This window comes from Pelophylax lessonae (genome assembly GCF_965119305.1).
Source record: "Pelophylax lessonae genome assembly, chromosome: 2".
Classification (NCBI taxonomy): Eukaryota; Metazoa; Chordata; class Amphibia; order Anura; family Ranidae; genus Pelophylax; species Pelophylax lessonae.
This window is the reverse complement of record NC_138769.1, coordinates 603,139,802-603,159,200: the sequence shown is the minus strand read 5'-3', so window position 1 is coordinate 603,159,200 and position 19,399 is coordinate 603,139,802. Positions and strand designations below refer to the sequence as shown.

The 19,399-nt window shown below is 48.9% G+C and overlaps 1 protein-coding gene across 1 annotated transcript in view; it reads right to left on the bottom strand.

The window, feature by feature from the left end:
- AAAS (aladin WD repeat nucleoporin) overlaps nucleotides 1–19,399 on the bottom strand; it is a 112,756-nt gene that overhangs the window by 14,713 nt on the left and 78,644 nt on the right. The window contains exons 13-15 of the mRNA XM_082246790.1: nucleotides 14,748–14,841; nucleotides 14,602–14,669; nucleotides 14,433–14,514 (exon numbers count right to left, since the gene is read on the bottom strand). Of these exons, the coding sequence (XP_082102916.1) occupies nucleotides 14,433–14,514; nucleotides 14,602–14,669; nucleotides 14,748–14,841 (244 nt within the window). The remainder of the gene's footprint in view (nucleotides 1–14,432; nucleotides 14,515–14,601; nucleotides 14,670–14,747; nucleotides 14,842–19,399) is intronic.

The following is a 19,399-nucleotide window of genomic DNA, read 5'->3' as shown; positions in this document are numbered from 1 at the left end:
TTGTGTTAATTTTATCCAGCCTTTCCCTGATTTCAAACTCTGGTAGCCATAGCGGCAAAACCTGTGTATTACTACTAACCATACAGTGGTGGTCAGTGTACCCCTCCTTTTCCTGTGTGAAGACTGACGAGAAAAAAGCGTTCAGCACGGTTGCTTTTTCAGTGTCCTCTGTAACCATCCTCCCATCATCGTTAATTATGTGTGCAATATGCTCTGCCCTAGCTTTTTTGCTGTTGATTTAAAGAATTTCTTTGAGTTCTTTTTACTATCCTCCGCTATTTGTCTTTCAAAGTTGATTTTAGCCATTTTGATTTCGTATTTACTTTTCTTATTTGCCTTCTTGTATTGCTCGCAAGCCGATACTGTGCCCTCTGATTTATATTTCTTGAAGGCCATTTTTTTCCACTAATAAGTTTTTGGTTTGGCTTGGTCTCTTCTAAATTTATTTCCCATAGGAATGCACTGCAAGATGTATTTGTTTAATATGTTCCTAAAGCATTTCCATTTTTCCTCCGTGATCAGTGATCCCAGGGTTTGGTCCCAGTTTACCCTTTCGATCAATGAGCACAATTTTGGAAAGTTTGCCCTTCTGAAGTTTAGGGTTCTTATGTTCCCCACTTGCCTTGTTATATTGTTATTTACGCTAAATGCGATCATCCTGTGATCGCTAGAGCCCAGGTTGTCTTGGACTCCTACCTCCGAGATTAGGTCTGGGTCATTAGAGATCAATAGATCCAGGACTGCATTTTCTCTAGTAGGAGAATCCACCAACTGTGACATGTAGTTGTCCTGTAAGGTGTCCGTGAATAGACGGGCCTTCTGTGAGTGTGTAGTCCCCTCTTCCCAGTCAATGTCGGGATAATTGAAGTCCCCCAATATGATGACTGATCCCAGTTTTGCCACTTTACCCAACAGTGATATAAATTCCAGCTCTACCTCCTCCCTTTGGATGGGTGGCCTATAGCAAACCCCCACAATAACTTTTCCCTTTTCTTCTTCCCTATGGAGTTCTACCCACACGGATTCTAACTCCATACTCATCCCTTCTGTAATATCACTCCTCTCTATCACCCTTACATTGTTCTTGACATAGAGACATACCCCTCCCCCTCTTTTTCCTACCCTGTCCTTCCGGTACACAGAATACCCTTGGATATTGGCCAGCCAGCCATGTGAGGGGTCGAATCAAGTTTCCGTTATTGCCACAAGGTCTATGTCTTCCTCATGTACTAACATTTCCAACGCATCCATTTTATTAGCTAGGCTCCTGGCATTAGCATATACCCCTCCTAATTTTGTGGGAGTTAATCGTGAATGGTGATTATGTTTATTCCTGTTTGGTCTGAGGTTTTTTCCCCGCACAGACCCCCCAATTGACGTTATGAACTACTGTCGCTGCTGGCTCTACTACTGACTTCTGTCCTTTGCTCCCTCCTGACTCTACTCCTGAGCTCCCCCCCCCCCTCCGTCTCCTAGTTTAAAAGCCCCTCCAACTTGGTGGCCATCTTTCTCCTCAAAAGAGCTGTACCGTCCCCATTAAGGTGCAGCCCATCCTTACTAAAGAGCCGGTAGCCGACTGAGAAGTCAGCCCAGTTCTCCAGGAACCCAAACCCCTCCTTCCTACACCAATTCCTCAGCCACTTGTTAAGTTTCCTAAGCTCCTTCTGCCTCTCCTGTGTGGCTCGAGGTACCGGGAGTATTTCAGAGAAAACCACCTTGGAGGTCCTAGTCCTCAATCTATTCCCTAAGTCCCTGAAATCATTCTTTAGGATCCTCCGCCTTCCTTTTACTTGGTCATTAGTGCCCACGTGCACCATGACTGCTGGGTCATCCCCAGCCCAGCCCGATAATCTGTCTACCCGATCCACGATGTGCCGAACTCGAGCTCCCGTTAAACATACTGTCCGGCTACCGCAATCTTTTCGACAGATTGCCCTCTCTGTCCTCTTGATGATTGAGTCCCCAACTACCACAACCTGTCTAACCTTTCCTGAATCTCGGCCCCCCTTCTTCCTGGAGCCACCACTCCCCTGGCAGCTGGGGGAGGGCGTCTGCTCCAGCACTGCCACCCCTGAGCTGATATCCCCTCAACTTCCAACTTGGCAAATTTGTTAGGGTGTACCAACTCAGGACTGGCCTCCCTGACCCTCATCCCTCTACCCTTCCTAAAGGTCACCCAACTGCCTACCTCTGATGCCTGCGTCTCCTCTACTCCTCCATGCCAGCCCCTGATGGGTAATGTCCAAGCTCCTTTCCAGGTTGTTGATGCTACGCAGTGTCGCCACTATGTTTTCTAGATCCAGGATCTGGGCTTCCAGAGAAACAAGTCGCACACATCCTGCACAGCAGTATTCGCCCTCGATTGGTTCATCAAGGAACGCATACATGGAGCAAGAAGTGCACTGAGTGGCATCCCCAATCCTGTCGGACATTATTACCCACTACTCTATGGGAATAATGGTAACGACCTGCTATTCCTTACACTACCTCTATCACCCCTGGTACTAAACCTGGGGTACTCACCAGTCGCCAAGATACTCACCAGTCGCTAAGATGCTTACCAGTCTTCCCAGGTACTCAGTCGCAGAGCACGCTCAGTCAGTCACGGGGCACCGTCAGTCACGGGGCACTGCCAGTCAATCGCAGATCGTTATTAGTCGCAGAGCATGGTCGGTCAGTCAGTCATTGATCACTATCAGTCGCAGAGCACGGTCAGTCACAGATCCCTATCAGTCACAGAGCAGGGTCAGTCAGTCACAGGTCGCTATTAGTCGCAGAGCACGGTCAGTCACAGAGCATAGTCAGCCACAGATCGCTGTCAGTCGCAGAGCTCGGTCAGTCAGTCCCAGATCGCAGATCACTCTACAGTTATAGTCAGTTACAGTACAGTTACAGTCAGTCACAGTACAGTTATAGTCAAAGACTATTCCCTCTGACTTTCCCCCAGTGGCCGATCAGCTGATCGGTCACCTACTCACGTCGTGGTCCTCCTTCAGTCCCTCTGGGTCCTCCGCCGCTGCCCCCCGCCGATCAGTGACTTCAGTCACCGGTCACCTCGGTTCCCCCCGGTCACCTCGATTCCCCGAAATCTCCCGCACTCACTCCGGCTCCCCCCGCAGCACCTTCTCCTCCTCCTCCTCTCTTGGCACACAGCACGCTGCCTGCCCGCACACACACACACACACACACACACACACGTTCCTGGTTCCAGTTTCCGGCTTCTCGCAGCGCAGCGCCGCCTCCTCCTACTGTGGGGAGTTAGAACTACTTTTTAGAAAAACCCTAATCCTTGTGAAATACTGCACAATGAGAGTCATCATCTTATCTTGAGCTTTCAGATATTGCTGCCAGTGGAGCGAGAGGTTTTTCTATTCCCTTAAAAGGGCATATACCAAGGTATTGATACCGCAGCATGAGGAGGAAAATAGGGAATCCTAATACCGAAAAGGGGTAAGAGTGCTTTTTGACCTATATTACTCATAGGGAACATCTATAATCTGAGAGGCTAGAGGCTTTGTGAGATATTCACCTAAAACCACCATATAGGAGACTATCATTGCACACTAAATGTATATTCTAATGAATGAAATATTTTTTTTTGGTATTTTTCTGCATTTTCATTCTTGATGCATAAATAAAATGGATTTTTGTCTTACCGTAAAATCCTCTTCTCTGATGTTCATTGACGAACACAGTCTCTTCAAATCAGTAGGGTTATACTGCCCCCTACAGGAGTAGGACACTAGGCAGAAAAAAGTTCTGGCTACGCCTATAGGCAGTACCAGGGGGTATATACTCTCCCTGCTAAAGGATGTCAGTTTTGTATTAAAGCAGTGTCAGAGAAAACAATACCAACCCAAATCAAAAGAGGGGCGGGTACTGGGTCAGTCAATGAACATCAGAGAAAATAATATTATGGTAAGACAAAAATCCAAATTTTCTCCATCGTTCATTGACGGACGCAGTCTCTGATTTTCATATCAGTAGGGACGTCCCAAAGCAGTGCCATAAATATGAGGGTGGGAACAGCAGAAAAATAATTCCCCAAGGCTGAACCACAACTAACAAGGCAACATATGACTCATCAGAACAACAAGATGAGACCCACCTGAAAAACATTAAACACCTTTAAGGGAGACTAAAAAACACCCTTAAAAACGGCAGCTTGCAAAACTTGCGGTAAAAAGCGGCATCCGCAGATGCCGGCACATCCACCTTGTAAAACTCTGTGAAAGTGTGAAGAGACGACCAGGTAGCCGCCTTGCAAATCCGAACAGATGCCTGATGGCGAAAAGCCCATGAAGCACGAAGCGTCCAAGTAGAATTTTTTTTGCCTACACAATTCCATTTCTCTTGGTTTGAGGAACCAACACAACACAGTTCTAGTATCCAGGGATAACGGCAACCACCTATACTTTTAGTGTTTCCATAGACACCCTACAAGTAGAATGCGCCCGTCTGCCTGATCCATCTGGAAATAGTCGCAGCGGGCGCAGGCAGCCCTTTCTTAGGGCCATCCGTGAGTACAAAGAGCGAATCTTGACTTTCGAAAAGACTCAGACACCAAGTACACCCTGAGTGCCCGAACCACATCCAAAGTATGTAGTGCAATTTCCTTACGGTGTTTAGGCTTAGGACACAAGAAGGGTAACAGGATGTCTTCATTTAAGTGGAAAACACCTTCAGAAGGAAGGAAAGATCCGGAGGAAGCACCTCTTTATCCCTGTAAACTACCATATAGAGAGAACAGGATAACGCCACCAGTTCCGACACCATGCGTGCAGAAGTAATAGCCCCCAAAGATGGCCACCTTCTGGGTTAAGGTAAGCAGAGGAATCTCCCGAAAACTTTCAAAAGGAGGTTTATGGAGAACCGACAGCACCAAATTAAGGTCCCAAGGTGGCAACGAAGGTCGCACCGGAGGTGTCAAGTGTCGCACCCCATGAATAAAGCTACGCCCCAGGAATGGGTGGATAGCGGCCTTTGGAAGAAAATTGCCAAGGCCAAAACTGGACCCTTGATAGTACTCAAGGCTAACTTTTGATCAACTCATCGTTGAAGGAAAGTCAAGATCCGAGCCTCGAGTAAGATCGAGGAGGAACCCCAAGAGACTCACACCATGCAATATACGACTTCCATGTACGATGATAGATCTTCCTAGAAGTCGCTTTCCTCACTTTAAGCAGAGTAGGAATCACTGAAGCAGACAAACCCCTGTCCTTCAGCACCTTGCTTTCAACAGCCAAGCCGTCAAAGCCAGCGACTAAAGCAGGATTGAAGATTGGCCCTTGAGACAGTAGATCCTCCCTGAGAGGAAGTCTCCAAAGAGTGTCTGCGACTAGCCTGACCAGGTCAACGTACTAAGCTCGGCGAGGCCAGTCCGGAGCCACAAGAATGACCAGAATCCCTTCCGCCTCGATCCTGCGAAGAAGTCTTGGCAGCAACATGAATGGAGGGAAGGCATACCATCAGCTGATACTGACCCCACTGGGCCACCAGCGCATCCGTGGCGTCTGCCAGAGGGTCCCGAGAACGGGCCACAAACCTCTGCACTTTCCTGTTGATCCGAGACGCCAACAGATCTACTTCTGGAGTGCCCCAATGAAGGCACAATTGCTGGAACACCTCTGGATGGAGAGAACATTCCCCTTGAATCCAAGGTCTCGACTGAGAAAATCCACCTGCCAAATTTCCACTCCTGGAATGTGAACAGCGGAGAGAGCTGGAACAAAGCGTTCCGCCCATCGGAGGATGCCGCCCACTTCCAAGGCAGCAAGGACACTTTAGGTGCCCCCTTGGTGATTGACATAAGCCAGGGCTGTAGCATTGTCTGACTGAATACGCACTGGACAACCCTAAAAGGTACTCGGTCCAGTGAACTAGGCAAAGCCTGATCGCGCTCAGCTCCAGTAGCCTGGATTCTTCCAGGGACCAGACTCTGAGCAGAAAACCTGCCGAGAACTCCTCCCCACCCGGACAGACTGGCTTCTGTGGTGACAATTGTCCAATATATTGGAAGGATTTCCCTTGTTTGAGCATCAGGGACTCCCTGGTCACCTGGCTCAGCCGAATCTGATTAACCAGGGAATTTGGATTTTTGTTCCATTTGAGAAGGATTTCCTTCTGAAGAATTCTCTTTTGGAATTGAGCGAAGGGGACCGCCTCGAAGGACGACACTACCAGTCCCAGAACTCTCATACAGATCCGAAAGGATGACCATTTGTTGGACAGCAACAGCTGATTCACAGTCTGTAGTTTTTCCGGAGGAAGAAACGCCCTGGTTTCTGACAAGTCCAAAGTCAGACCCAGATAGTCCAGTCTCATGGAAGGGACGACTTCTGAAGGTTCAGGATCCACCCGAACTCCTCCAGAGTTCTCATGGTGATCTCCAAATTCGTCACCAGCACCGTGGGAGACTCCGCACGGAGAAGCAGATTGTCCCGGTAACCCAGGACCAATATCCCCTGCTGTCATAACAACGCCAGGACCGTTGCCAACACCTTTGTGAGGACCCGAGGAGCAGAGGCGAGACCAAAAGGTAAAGCCACAAAATTATCCTCTTCCATGGCAAAATGCAGAAACTATTAATGTCTCGCACATATTGGGATGTGAAGGTCGGCATCTTTGATGTCTATGGAGGCCAGGAAATCCCCCTGACGTAGGGAAGCCACCACCGTGCAAATGGATTCCATCTTGAATTTTTGAACTCACACAAAGCAATTCAGTGCCTTCAGGTCCATGATTGGACGCTCCTTGCCTTCTTTCCTGGGGACCGTAAACCGGTTTGAATAAAAGTCCTGAAAACGTTCCGCACACGGAACCAGAACTATAACTCCCTGTTGTAACAGGTCCTGTACTGCCCCAAAGAGATCCTGTAAGCGATCTTGGGACAGTCGCACATTGGAAGGAAACAACCTTACCGGTGGGATGGATCGAAACTCGATCTTGTACCCGGACCATATGACCTTGTGAACCCATTTGTCTCTTGTATCCAGGGCAGCAACAGGTCCAGGAATCGGCAAAGACGCCCCCCCACCCCAGATACGGGTGAGGGCGCACCTTCTGGCCAAAGGGGCCTTGTCCTCAGTTCTGGAGAAACTTGATTTTTGTTTGCCAGACCAGGGTCGCTTGGAACCACATGAGCGGGCCTTGAAGGACATTGAATTATCGACTGAGGGACGAAAAAACGTATGTGCTGAAAAGGAGGGGCCCGTCTGCGACGCGGGTCCTTACCCTTGTTAGCCTGTGGGAGGAAGATACTCTTAACCCCTGTGAGACCTTTGATAATGTCATCCAGGATAGCCCCAAACAGGCGATCTCCTTGAAAGGGCAGATCAGTTAAGGCCTTCTTTGAAGTCTGATCCCGCAGACCAACACTTTAGCCAAAGTATTCGCCGGAGGACTACTGCTGAAACTGACAGTCGGCCCAAAATGGGAGCAGCATCTAGCGTGGCATCGCAAACAAATTGCAGCTCCTTCACCAGCTGGTCCAACAGCTCCTCAAAGGCAGGGGGAAGAGGTTTCCCCTCCAGGTCACGGCGTAGTAACTTAGCCCATTCAGTCAAACTTTGCGAGACAAGGGCAACCGTAAACACCGGTCTTAATGCAGACCCCGCCAGGGAGTACATATTGCGGACCACAGACTCAGTCTTTTCTTTAAGGATCTTTTCACCAGATCCTTAAAGGAAAGGGGATCCTTAAAGGTCGGGGAATCCTCCACTGGGATCATGGTAGCCTTATTCAGTCTTGAGACCAGAGGGTCCACTTCTTTATCAGGGACTCCGCAAAAGGGACCCCAGGGGAACGCTTTGGAAGGTTTGGTGGGAAAGGGAAAAACCATTGCCGCTCTGGATGACTTGTGAGTGTCAAACGTAACTTGCGCCTCATTCCCAGTCGCATCCTCCATCTTTAGAGTCTCATGCACTGATACAATCAGGGCGTCCACTAACGCCTTTTCTTGCGCGGTGACGGAGGTAGAGATGTCATCCTCACTGTCAGAAGAGACAGGACGTGAGGTAGTAGACCCGGTAGGGAGACCCGCATCTGTTGTAGCTGAATCAGACTCAGAATCTGACATATCAAATAAAGCAGGGGTAGGCGGAGGGCGTTTTTTGGCACCTCGTCCTTTAAAGGCCACCTCCACCCGGGACACAAAATATTCCAGGACCGCCGAAATTGCATCTATGGAAAGCTGGGATAAGGAGGGCCCTGCGGCCTCCTTGAGGGGGGGTCGGGTGGTGACATGTTCTGCAGGGTCCATGTTGCACCAGGGGAACCCGTCAGCAAAAGTTGAAACATTTTTTTTTTTCCCAAGAACGTCCCACCGTGCTACAGCGCCCCCAGAGATCCGGCACAGCGCACTGAAGACCCCCAGCAGAGAGAGAGAGACCCCCCAGACTCCCCACCCTTCACCAAAGATGCACCAGGAGGCCCAGAACGTCTGCACAGCACGTGTCTGCAGCGATCTTGATCCAGAAAGAAAGATTCCCAAACAAGACATCCCAAAACATGGCTGTCAGTGATTCCTATTAGAAATCTACAGCAAAATGGCTGCCAGGTGTATCAATATGGCCACCGAATCTTGCAGAGCACATGGGCTACAAGAAAATGGTGGCCCTGAGTGGCCTGCAGAGCTACTGAGGACCCTCGTGGGGACCCCCCAGCTTCCTGGACGGGATTGACAGGAAAGGGGGCCCTGGGACAGCAGCTAAACCCCCCCGCACAATCGGTCGTCCGTCCCCGGGGCAACCCCCCCACCTTCAGCCTAAAGCTCGGCCCCAGCCCCCAGGAGTAGTAACAAACGTCACATAGCCCCAGTAGTAAAGGGGGGGGGGGCAGGCAGGTGGGGGTGCGTGACAGGACAGAGGGGATCCCGGGGTTGGGAGGGTCTGACCGTCCTAGGGAGGGGCCCACGACCACCCCAAAATCCACCAAGGGAAGAGGGGGGTGAAACATTTACTCCCCATACCAGGAACAGGCAGGCGCCATCTCCTGACAGAACCCCTCTCCGCCGAAGTGGGGGGAATGCTGCAACTCGGGCCTAGACCCAATCATATGCGACCTGGCGAGACATTTAAATCGCGGGGGGGCAGTCCCCGTCCAGTGGGACTATGTCACGGCTGACCTAGCGTGGAGCTGGGGTCTGCGAATGCTCACTGGCCAGCTGGGGTGACCACTGGATCTATATACCCAGCCCGTCGCCCAGATCCCACAGGAAAAAATCCTGCGAAAAGTGAACTAGAAAAAAAAACTATCTAGAAAAAAAAAAAAAAAAAAACTTTTGCCAGGACCAGAGATCCCAGCAAGGAACTAGGTCCTTACTCCTGATTAGGCAGATTAAACCTGGCATCCTATAGCGGGGAGAGAGGGTATACCCCCTGGGACTGCCCATAGGCGTAGCCAGAACTTTTTTCTGCCTAGTGTCCTACTCCTGTAGGGGGCAGTATAACCCTATTGATATGAAGATCAGAGACTGCGCCCATCAATGAACAATAGAGAAATATTGTTTTATTTTATTGATGCCAAAGTTGGAGCAGCACAACACTTCACATCACTATATATATTGTCTAGTTGCTGAATCTGGAAGCCAACAGATCCACATATAGTAACCCTAACCACAGACAAATCTCTGTGATTTCCTTGTAGCCCATTCTCCCGGATTCAGCTGCTGGTGGCTGAGAAAGTCTGCCCGCCAATTTTCCATGCCTGGAATGGGTGCAGCAGAGATGGCTGGAACAAAGTTCTGTCCAAGACAAGATTAGGTTTGCATCTTCCAGAGCATTGTGACTTTTTGTCCCTCCTTGATGGCTGATGTATTCCACAGCATTAAATCAGCTGCACCCTGACAGGGAAACCAGTGTAGGAAAGCCAGCCATATTGCTCAAGATCTAGTCTGGGAGTTAGATGCATCTTCTGATCCAAGGACTCCTGATGTTTGTCCCATATTTATACAATGCAGAGCTAAAGGGCTATAGAGCGAAACTGGGCATAGGGGGACTGCATTGAAGGTGGCTACCATCTTCCTCGGCAGCTTCATGCAGGCCCGAATCGAGGGACTTCACCACAACCTTAGGGACTTCACTTGTGATCAAAGAGGAAAGTATTTTTTCCTGCAGGAGCAGTACATTCACGTAAGCCATATTGAGGATTAAGCCGAAGTACTCTAGGATTTGAGCTGGAACAAAGGCCAACTTTTGAAGGTTCAGTATTCAGCATTCAGCCAAAGCTCTCCAAGACCTGTACTGTCTCTGCTGTACGTCAGTTTCTGAGTTGATCACTCCCTGAGAAGAAAGTCATCCAGTTACCTCACTATGGGGATACCATGGGTTTACAACATTCACAGAACTTGGTAAGACACCCTGGGGACTATGGGCAGGCCTAAAGGCAAGGTACAAACAGATAGTGGTGACCTCAACTGTGAATCACAGAAACAGTTGGTGAGGCCAGCAACTCAGGATGTGCAGGTAGACACTAGAAAGTCCCCTGATGTAGCGAAGCAATTACCAACCAGATGGAATATATTGTGAATTTTTGTAGTTTCATTACCTAGTTGAGACCTTTGAGGTTCAGAATGGGCCAGTTGTCTATATTTGATATGGGAACCATGCAGTTTGGATATAAAGCTGTGAGACTCCTTTCTCTGCCACTAACAGCAATGCCCCCCTGGGACAGCAGTCTCTCTAGGGTTTCAAAGAAAACCACTCTTTGTAGATCCTAAGATTTCCTTGAGTGTATAAAGTGTGGAGAAGGAAAGCAGCAAAACCCCCTTTGTAGCTTGAAGCCTCTGGACACCACACTGAAGACCTAGGTCAGTGGTGACTTCCTGAGTGCAGGCAGCCACAAAGGCCCATAGATATCCCCCCACCTGCGCAAGTTCAGACACCTTCACTGTAAGGAATATTTGCCTTCAGAACCAGAGGACTCGGGAGTCCAGCTATTCTTACAGAACCGAAACGTGGGCTTCAATGTTTCAAGCCCGAAGTTGGTTACCAAAGAGAGGAACTCTTCTTAGATTCCAAAGGCATTACTGGTTTTTGACCCGTCACGTTTGCCGCCTTCTTAAGGGTTAAGAACGTGCTTTTCCTCCACAGTCACCTTTGATAGAAGAGTCCAAGGATGGTCCAAACATTTGAAGAGAAGTTTCACTGACCGTCGTTTGAGCCATAGGATCCTTTTTACATGGACAGACTTGATGCCCATTGCCCAAGCAGGAAATTTGGCTTATGGAGGCATTTTATGAGAAATGCAAGGCTCTTCCCTGTGCTGCCAAATAGCAGGAGCTTTTAAATCTGATTTTCTGGAATGGAGCATATGCTTCCCCAGTCATCAAGGTGTTGAAAAACTCCCACTGCAGACTGTAGAGTCGCTTCTACCAGGAAGGACGACACCTTAAAGAGAGCCTCTAACTTCTTATCCAAGGCATGCTTAAAGAGGAGTTCCGCCTTCCCCCTAAAAGAATTAAAAGTCAGCAGCTACACATACTGTAGCTGCTGACTTCTAATATTAGGACACTTACCTGTCCTGGAGACCAGCGATGTCGGCACCTGAAGCCGATTTTGGTATCGGCTCTCGGGTGCTGCTGCGCCATTCTGGGAAATGGAACCCGGCCGTGAAGCCTTGCGGCTTCACGGCCGGATCCCTACTGCACATGCGCGAAGCGTACTGCGCATTCCTATTGGCTCGGCGGCAGGGGGAAGGAGGAGGGGGCGAACTTCCGGGACACTGCACCGCGGCCCGTGTCCCGGAAGCGGGGAAGGGGTACCTGTCAAAAACGGGTACCCGTTCCCCCCCCCTCCCCCCTGAAAGGTGCCAAATGTGGCACCGGAGGGGGGGGGGAAGCAAAATAGTGGAAGATCCATTTTTGGGTGCAACTCCGCTTTAAAGACCAGGATCCTATTTAAGCATGAAATAGCCGGGTCAACAGCTGAAGAACACAATTTCTTGTAAAAACCCCAACCCCGAGGGGTACTGGTGAGCGAATTACTTTGGCAGTGAAAACATTTTTATCAGCTGAGCCCAAATGGCATACATGATTTCTTGCTAGCTAGAAATGTGTACTGGAAAGGATTTGTGAATTTTTGGCGGATATCAGAACCCAAAACCAATGATTTTTTCAGAAGAGGATTTCTGCAGTGGTCCACTAGGAAGCCCATAGTGGGCTTCTGTGTCTCAGACAGCCCTGGATCCTTGGATTCCTCCTAGGACTTATTCAAAGAGGATTCTTGATCCTCAACAGCTTCCCCCTACTGGAGCAATTTCCTCCAAAGCCTCATCCCCAAAAAGGGATTAGAAGCCAGTAAAGTGGAGAATTGCACCTACAAAACAGTGGAAATACCAGATAAGTGCAGGGATTCATGGCTAATCCTACCCTTTGGGAAGCCATTACTAGGTGAACTGGAGGGGTCCTCCCTACTCAATTGAGGGAATGGTCATCCTCCCTTCATTTCTTCACTAGGACATAGTTTCCTGAGGGTTAAACAGGCTAGGGAACCCCAGAAGGAAGTGGCCACTCAGCTTAGTGGAGTACTGGCCTAAGCCAGAGCACACATTCACCAGCAACAGACAAGTCTCAACACTTGCTGCACCTGAATAAGTAAGCAGCAATGCTACATAGGGCTGTAGGCAGACTAATCATGTACTGCAGTCTGGTATCACATTGCGTAGCTCAGGTCCAACAAGATAGGTGTACTGCATGCACGAGGAGAAAATTGTGCCCACCCATGTACAGATAGTATGCACATAGCTGCAGGGAAAGCATTCCTAATCTTAACCCATCACAGCGTGTGTCCCACAGGGCCTTCAGGGACTCGACCCCCGCTCCAGGCAGACCATTGCCCTTGACCTGTACAGCACTCCGCAAGAGAGGTCATCGGCTACACTGTACAGCAGAGATTAGTGCCTGCAGGGTCCAGCGCCGACCACCAGACATTACAGGACATCCCTGTTGCATACAGGGTCCGGGTACAGTCCTCACCCCTTGGCCTGCTGGTCATAGCAACTGATCCCAGGTAGAGCCCATTTCTCTACTGTCAGGGTTGTAAGGAACAGGCCCAGCTATAGAGGGGAAAAAAGCCCATGAAAGAGATCTTAGGAGACATATTTATCATCCCACGACACTAGCAAAAAACTGACGCTTAGTTCAGTTGGAAGAGCTTATGCCTGGGCAGGGTTTTTGCCTTTTTAGGCCAATGTCAATTCAATTTAAGGGGGGGGGGGGTCAGCATAACACATTTAGTCATAAATATTCAAGCTCTGTGTCCTGTGATGAACAGTTAGAAAATGCTAGCTGCCTGTGACTTTGATACTTTACCACTCACTAACAGCAGCTTTGTACTGCAGGTACTGTATTTTGACTTTACTGAGGTTCATACCTGTTCTGGATCTGTGACTCAAATATTAAAATTATTAAAGTCAGAGTGTAATGGTCACAGGCAACTAGAATTTTAGGGGAGGTCAGCAAAGACAAACTTTACAGCCGAACTCAGGGTACAGTATATTTTTACATAGTATCGCTGGTTCAGATGGGATCAATGTTAAACTGTATATATACCATAGCCGGCCAATGCCCATGGAAGCTGGAAATCACTGAAGTAGACACTGCTACTCCAATGATTTCCATTTGCTTTCAGGTTCTGTGCTGAGCGGCTGGCCAGCTGCATTACAAGCTCAAGATGTGAGCCGCTCAGCATGGGCACCATTCAGAATGCTTTGCATCGCCTGAATAAATGCACAACATTCCCTGACTGGAAGAGGTGGAAAGGTGGGCAGTGCAAAGCATTCTCGAAATGGCGCTCATGCTGATCAGCTGACCGCCTGTGTTCACAATGCAATAGGCCAGCAGCTCAGCTTGGGACAGGAAGTGAGTGGAGATCACTGGCGTAGCAGTGTCTACTTCAGGGATTACCAGGTTCTAAGGGGCATCAGCCAGGTATAGTATATACCAATTAACTATTGTATGTATGAAAAATATTACCTGGAATTCCTCTTTAAAGGCTAAGTTTACATTTTGGAACATGTTACATGTGCCATCCATATTTAGGGTGCCACCTCTCCCCTCTCAGTGTGGGCGTTGGATCTTCTCCCCGCATTTGCTGTCACAATTTGAAAACCGCATGGCTGTATGGGGATCAACCCACACGGTCGCTTCATTCATTCACAATTTCCTGTATTTTCAAATGCTTCAGCAGGAAAAAAAATTTTAAATGCAAAAAGATGTGCATTTGGTATTTTTACTTGAAATGGTGAACTTATCCTTTAAATCATACAGTAATTGCTCATAGCCTAGCATAGAAAAATATCACAACTGAAGGCAGTAAAATCATATTTTTCCCATTTTCCTATATCACATTTAGACATACATAGCTGAAGGCAATACGTTTAAACCATGCTTGTCAAGTAGATCACATCCCTCACAGCATTCATAAGATATTTACCAAGGAAGTAGCTCAAATATGGGGCTGTTCTTTGTCCTGTAAACCGCAATCACAGATTCACTTTTATCATCATTGGGGTTCTCTGGAAAAGGCAGACACAGTACTTAAATGTAAACACTTAACCCAATAATGGGCTCAAATCCAGGTTAGTCTATAACAAGACACCAACCTTTCAGTAGCACAGCAAGCCGCTCTCCACTCGGATCCCAAACCATAGACTGGATTTCCCCACCAATTCTGCAACACAGGTTTATGGGAGAATTGTATTTTCTCAGAACTAGGGGATGTTCAACAGACTTGATATATTATACCCACCTTATTTCCCCCATCTCTGTGTCAAAAACAGTTTCAGATACATCAGCGACCACCGTTGCACTTCGACTTCCACCAACAGAACAGTGCATCTCACCTGTGTAGTGATATCATAAGGACCATGTTAATATAAAACACACCCTGAAGTGTGAGCTGAGCTAGCAAACTATTTTTCTAAAAATGATTTGTTTCAATTTAAAGATCTCTAAAGTTCAATAAATGTTCTGTGTGTATCAGTATCCTAACAGCGAAGTTAATAATTGGAAACTCTTATGCTTTGTGCATAATCACTATTCACAAAGGCTTGCACACAAATTAGGATTTTCAGCTTACCTGCAAAATCCCTTTCTTAGAGTACATCATAGGACACAGAGCAGTTCACATTTCTCTGACTACTTTGTTTATGCTGCTGTCTTCAGGTGAATGGACACTGGCCAAAAAAGGCAGGAATCTCCACCCAGGCATAACTGCTGCCAAGCTTGGCTAGGCCTCAGTTTCAGGTGAACCATAAAGCCTAATTTCCTAATCCTACATCACAGGACACATTCATGACTACTTGACCTGTTCCAAAGCACTGAACATGAGGGGTAAGCAACACAGCAACAGGACAACACTGGTCCAGACCCCAAAAACAAAATGGGAAAGGGGGGGGGGGAGGAGGTTGCGAACACTACTACAAGCCTTTTGCCAATTAACTGGCATCTACAGAAGCATAAACATCTACAGGGTAGAACTTAGTAAATGTGTAATGGCAACCTCCGAAGTAGCTAGGCAGTGAAAAAGTTAACACAACAAGACTTTTACACTTGACACACCCTAGGGGCTGTCCCCCATACATTACCCTGCTCACCTCATTCCATGCTCTGTTTTGTAGCAAGCAGTAGCAGAAGGCATCAACCCCAAGAAAAAATTCAGAGGGGCGGGGGGCTGCGACTGTCAGAGGACTCAGAGAAAAGTTTTATGGTTAAGTTCTTACAAAAACTATTTTCTCTTACGTCCTCTAACAGTCGCAGCCCAGTCCAATCAGCCTTCACTATTGGAACGTCCCAAAGCAGTGCAGGTTTGAGGGGTGGGAAGACACAACCTACTAGGAAAAAGGCAACGTGTCAACTGGGCCAGAGGAAAAAACAAAAAACCACTGCGCCAACAGGGCAACAAAAGCTCAACAGGAGCTAAACCTCAAACCAAAAAACACCCAATAAGAGAGATAAGAAACATATCTCTTCAAACTGCCTCACTCAAAACTTTGCGGCCAAAGGAAGCATCTTAAGATGCCATCACGTCAAGTTTATAAAATTTAGTGAAAAGTGTGCACCGACGACTAAGTCGCTGCTTTGCACACCTGAGCCACAGAAGCCAAGTGGCGAAACGCCCAAGAGGCACTGATAGCTCTCGTAGAATGTGCCCTCACAGGGAAAGAAGGCACCTGACCCTTGATTGAATAGGCCTGAACAATAGTCTGATCCATTTTGAAATGGTTGCAGCGGACGCAGCCAAACCCCTCCGAGGTCCCTCGGGAAGGACAGACAGGGAATCAGACTTTCAAAAAGGACTCCGTGGCAGCCAGGTAAACCCTGACCGCTCGGATCACATCCAAGGAATGCAAGGCAAATTCCTTGGGATGTTTGGGCTTCGCACAAAGCGAAGGTAAAACAATAATATCTTCGTTAAGATGGAAGGCAGATACCACCTTGGGAAGAAAAGACTGATTGGGACACAGGACCACTTTATCTCTATGAACAATCAGATAAGGCGAACGACAAGATAGCGCCGCCAATTCAGACACTCTGCGGGCAGAGGTGACAGTTACCAGAAAGGCAACTTTTCGGGACAACACAGGCAAAGCTATTTCCCTGATATTCTCAAAGTGAGGCCGTTGTAGAACGGACAAAACCAAAAGTCCCCCGGAGGCAATGGAGCCGTCCGCGGGGGAGCTAGATGACAAAACGCCTTTTATAAAAGTGTGAATCAAGGAAATAGGTCGACTGAGGCCATGAAGGCTCCTGGACTTAAGGATATCACCACTGAGCGGATGGACTCCATCCTGTACCCGCACAAATCGGTTCAGGGACTTGAGGTCCAGAATCGGACGACATTGCCCTCTTTTTGGGGGACCAGTAACAGGTTGGAATAATATCCGTGGAATCTGTCCCGCTGAGGGACTGGCACAATCACTCCTTGGGCAACCAGATCCTGCACTGCCCCCATTGAGATCTTTTAATCGGTCGCGGGGCAGACAGATTTGACGGAAAGAATCTGTCTGCGGGATGAGAACGAAACTATCTTGTAACCTGAGCAAATCAGTTCCTGAACCCATCTGTCCCGAATCTTGAACAACCAAGGTACCTGAAAGTAACGCAGACGTCCCCCCACCCCTACAACGGGTGAGGGCATCCCTTCAGATGGGAGGAGGAGGACTGGGCCGCCGAGCCGGTCTGACCCGTCTTGGACTTACCAGGATTTCTTGGTCCCCCCGGGGACCTTGAAGGATTTACCTTTTTCTTGTGACCCTGAGGCACGTAAGGACCCCCAATAAGCCTCGAAGGAAGGACCCCTCCGAGGGCGGGGCTGTTTACCCCTAGAATTTTGGGGCAGTAGGGTACTCTTTCCACCTGTAAGACCCTTGATCAATTCATCCAAGGTATCCCCAAAAAGTAAATTCCCCATATGTGGGACATCTGACACAGTTTTCTTGGAGGCGTGGTCAGCCGACCAACTCTTTAGCCAAATAATGCGACGGATAGCGATCCTTACCGCAGATAGCCGTGCGACCAAAGGAGCCTCGTCCAAAGCCGCATCACAGATACAATACGGCTTGGGACATTTGATCCACTAGATCGAGGGCCGCAGGGGGGGCCGATTCCGCCACCAGGATGCACTTAACATCCTTGAGCCATTCGGTGACCGCCTGAGATACCATCACAGAAGCGAAAACTGGTTTGAGTAGGGAACCCGCCAACAAAAAGATATAGCGTGAAAGCGTTTCCGTGCGCCTGTCCGCCGGGTCACTGTTTCGTGAAACTCCTCGGGACAGGGGAAAACCTGACCCGACCACTGGGCCTTGCGGGAACCGAAAGAAACCCGCTTACCTGATTGAGAGGGTTCTTCTACAATATTTAAAGTCTCCCTGACAGAGGTAATGAGTGCATCCATCATAGCACGTTCCCGCGCCGTATTGGAGGGAGACTCCTCCTCTTCCCCATCTGAATGCGAGGACAGGGACCACTCCAGGGAGACGTTGTCCCCGGCAACCAAGTCAGGCTCTGAGTCAGAAGACTGAGAGGGCATTGGGTATTTGTGAGTAGTGCATTCTGACATCAGCAGATCCACCTTAGACGCTAAAGTTGCAAGCACAGCAGATAAGGAGGAGGCCATAGAAGAAGATTCAGGTGTCCCTGAAGACCCAACCAGGTCTGGAGGGAATTTGCTGTCCTGTGAGTCCATGCGCACACAAAAAATTTTTTTTGACACTGGCCCTTTAAATCGGCAGTTCCACCGCAAATCTACACCGATGATAGAGACCCCCTTTAAACTGAACTAGAGCAGAGAAGGTAAAGTTTTGCAGGGAAAATGCCAGAGAAAACAGCAAAAAACAGCCCCCAGTGTCACAGTGTACTGTACCAGACCTCCACGCACTGCTGCAGTGAAGAGAGGGAAGTGATGTAATGCACTAAGGCTGCCCCAGCCTTGTCTGCCTATCAGTACTGGAGGGGAGAGATTAAAGATGGCCGCTGCCCTCACAAGGCAGCTGCCCAAATACAAGATGGCGCCCGAACGGCGCCAAAGGGCAGAAGAAATGGCCGCTGCCCACACAGTGAGACTAGAAGCCTGCCCTTACCCAAAATGGTGGCCGAAAGTTTGACGGTACAAAGTCACTGACAACCACGGGGATAGCTTCCAGGGACCCTCCAGACATGAGGCAAGCCCCCACACTCCCCCTTCCCCGCACGCACTTTTCCAATCAGAGTGTATAGTGCCCCCAGTGTGTCCGGATCAGAAAACGGTCGAGCATGGGGATATTACAGAGGCCTTAATTTCTGCCATCCCCTAGGAGTGGGTCCACATGACACCCCCGGAGACTATCCCAGGACAAGGGGGTAGCATCACTCACCATACCACGATTCGCAGGCTCCTCTCCAAGACAGGAAACACCTCCCACCCTAAGCGGGGGTGCCGTCAGCCAGGAAGGGATGCTAGCAACACAGGGCGTACCAAAGTTGAGACATCCCGGCGAAGAATCTTCGCAGGCTCGTCCCCATCCAGAGGGGCACAGTCGTGGTAAGGCCTGGACGCACCACAAACCTGCGACGCTCGGTGGCAGGCTGGGACACCATAAGGATCTATATTACCCAGTGCGAGGCCCAGCTCTGCTGTTGCTTGTAGTCCTCCAGGGGTCCCCCTGACTAGCTGGCAATAGTGAGTGATTTCAAAGAAAAAATGTAAAAAAATGAGACATAGGTCTCAGCTGGGTAACCTAGATCTACTCCTGAAGCTAGGCAGCAAAAAACAGAGCATGGGATGAGGTGAGCAGGGTAATGTATGGGGGACAGCCCCTAGGGGTGTGTCAAGTGTAAAAGTCTTGTTGTGTTAACTTTTTCACTGCCTAGCTACTCCTGCGGAGGTTGCCATTACCCAATAGTGAAGGCTGATTGGAC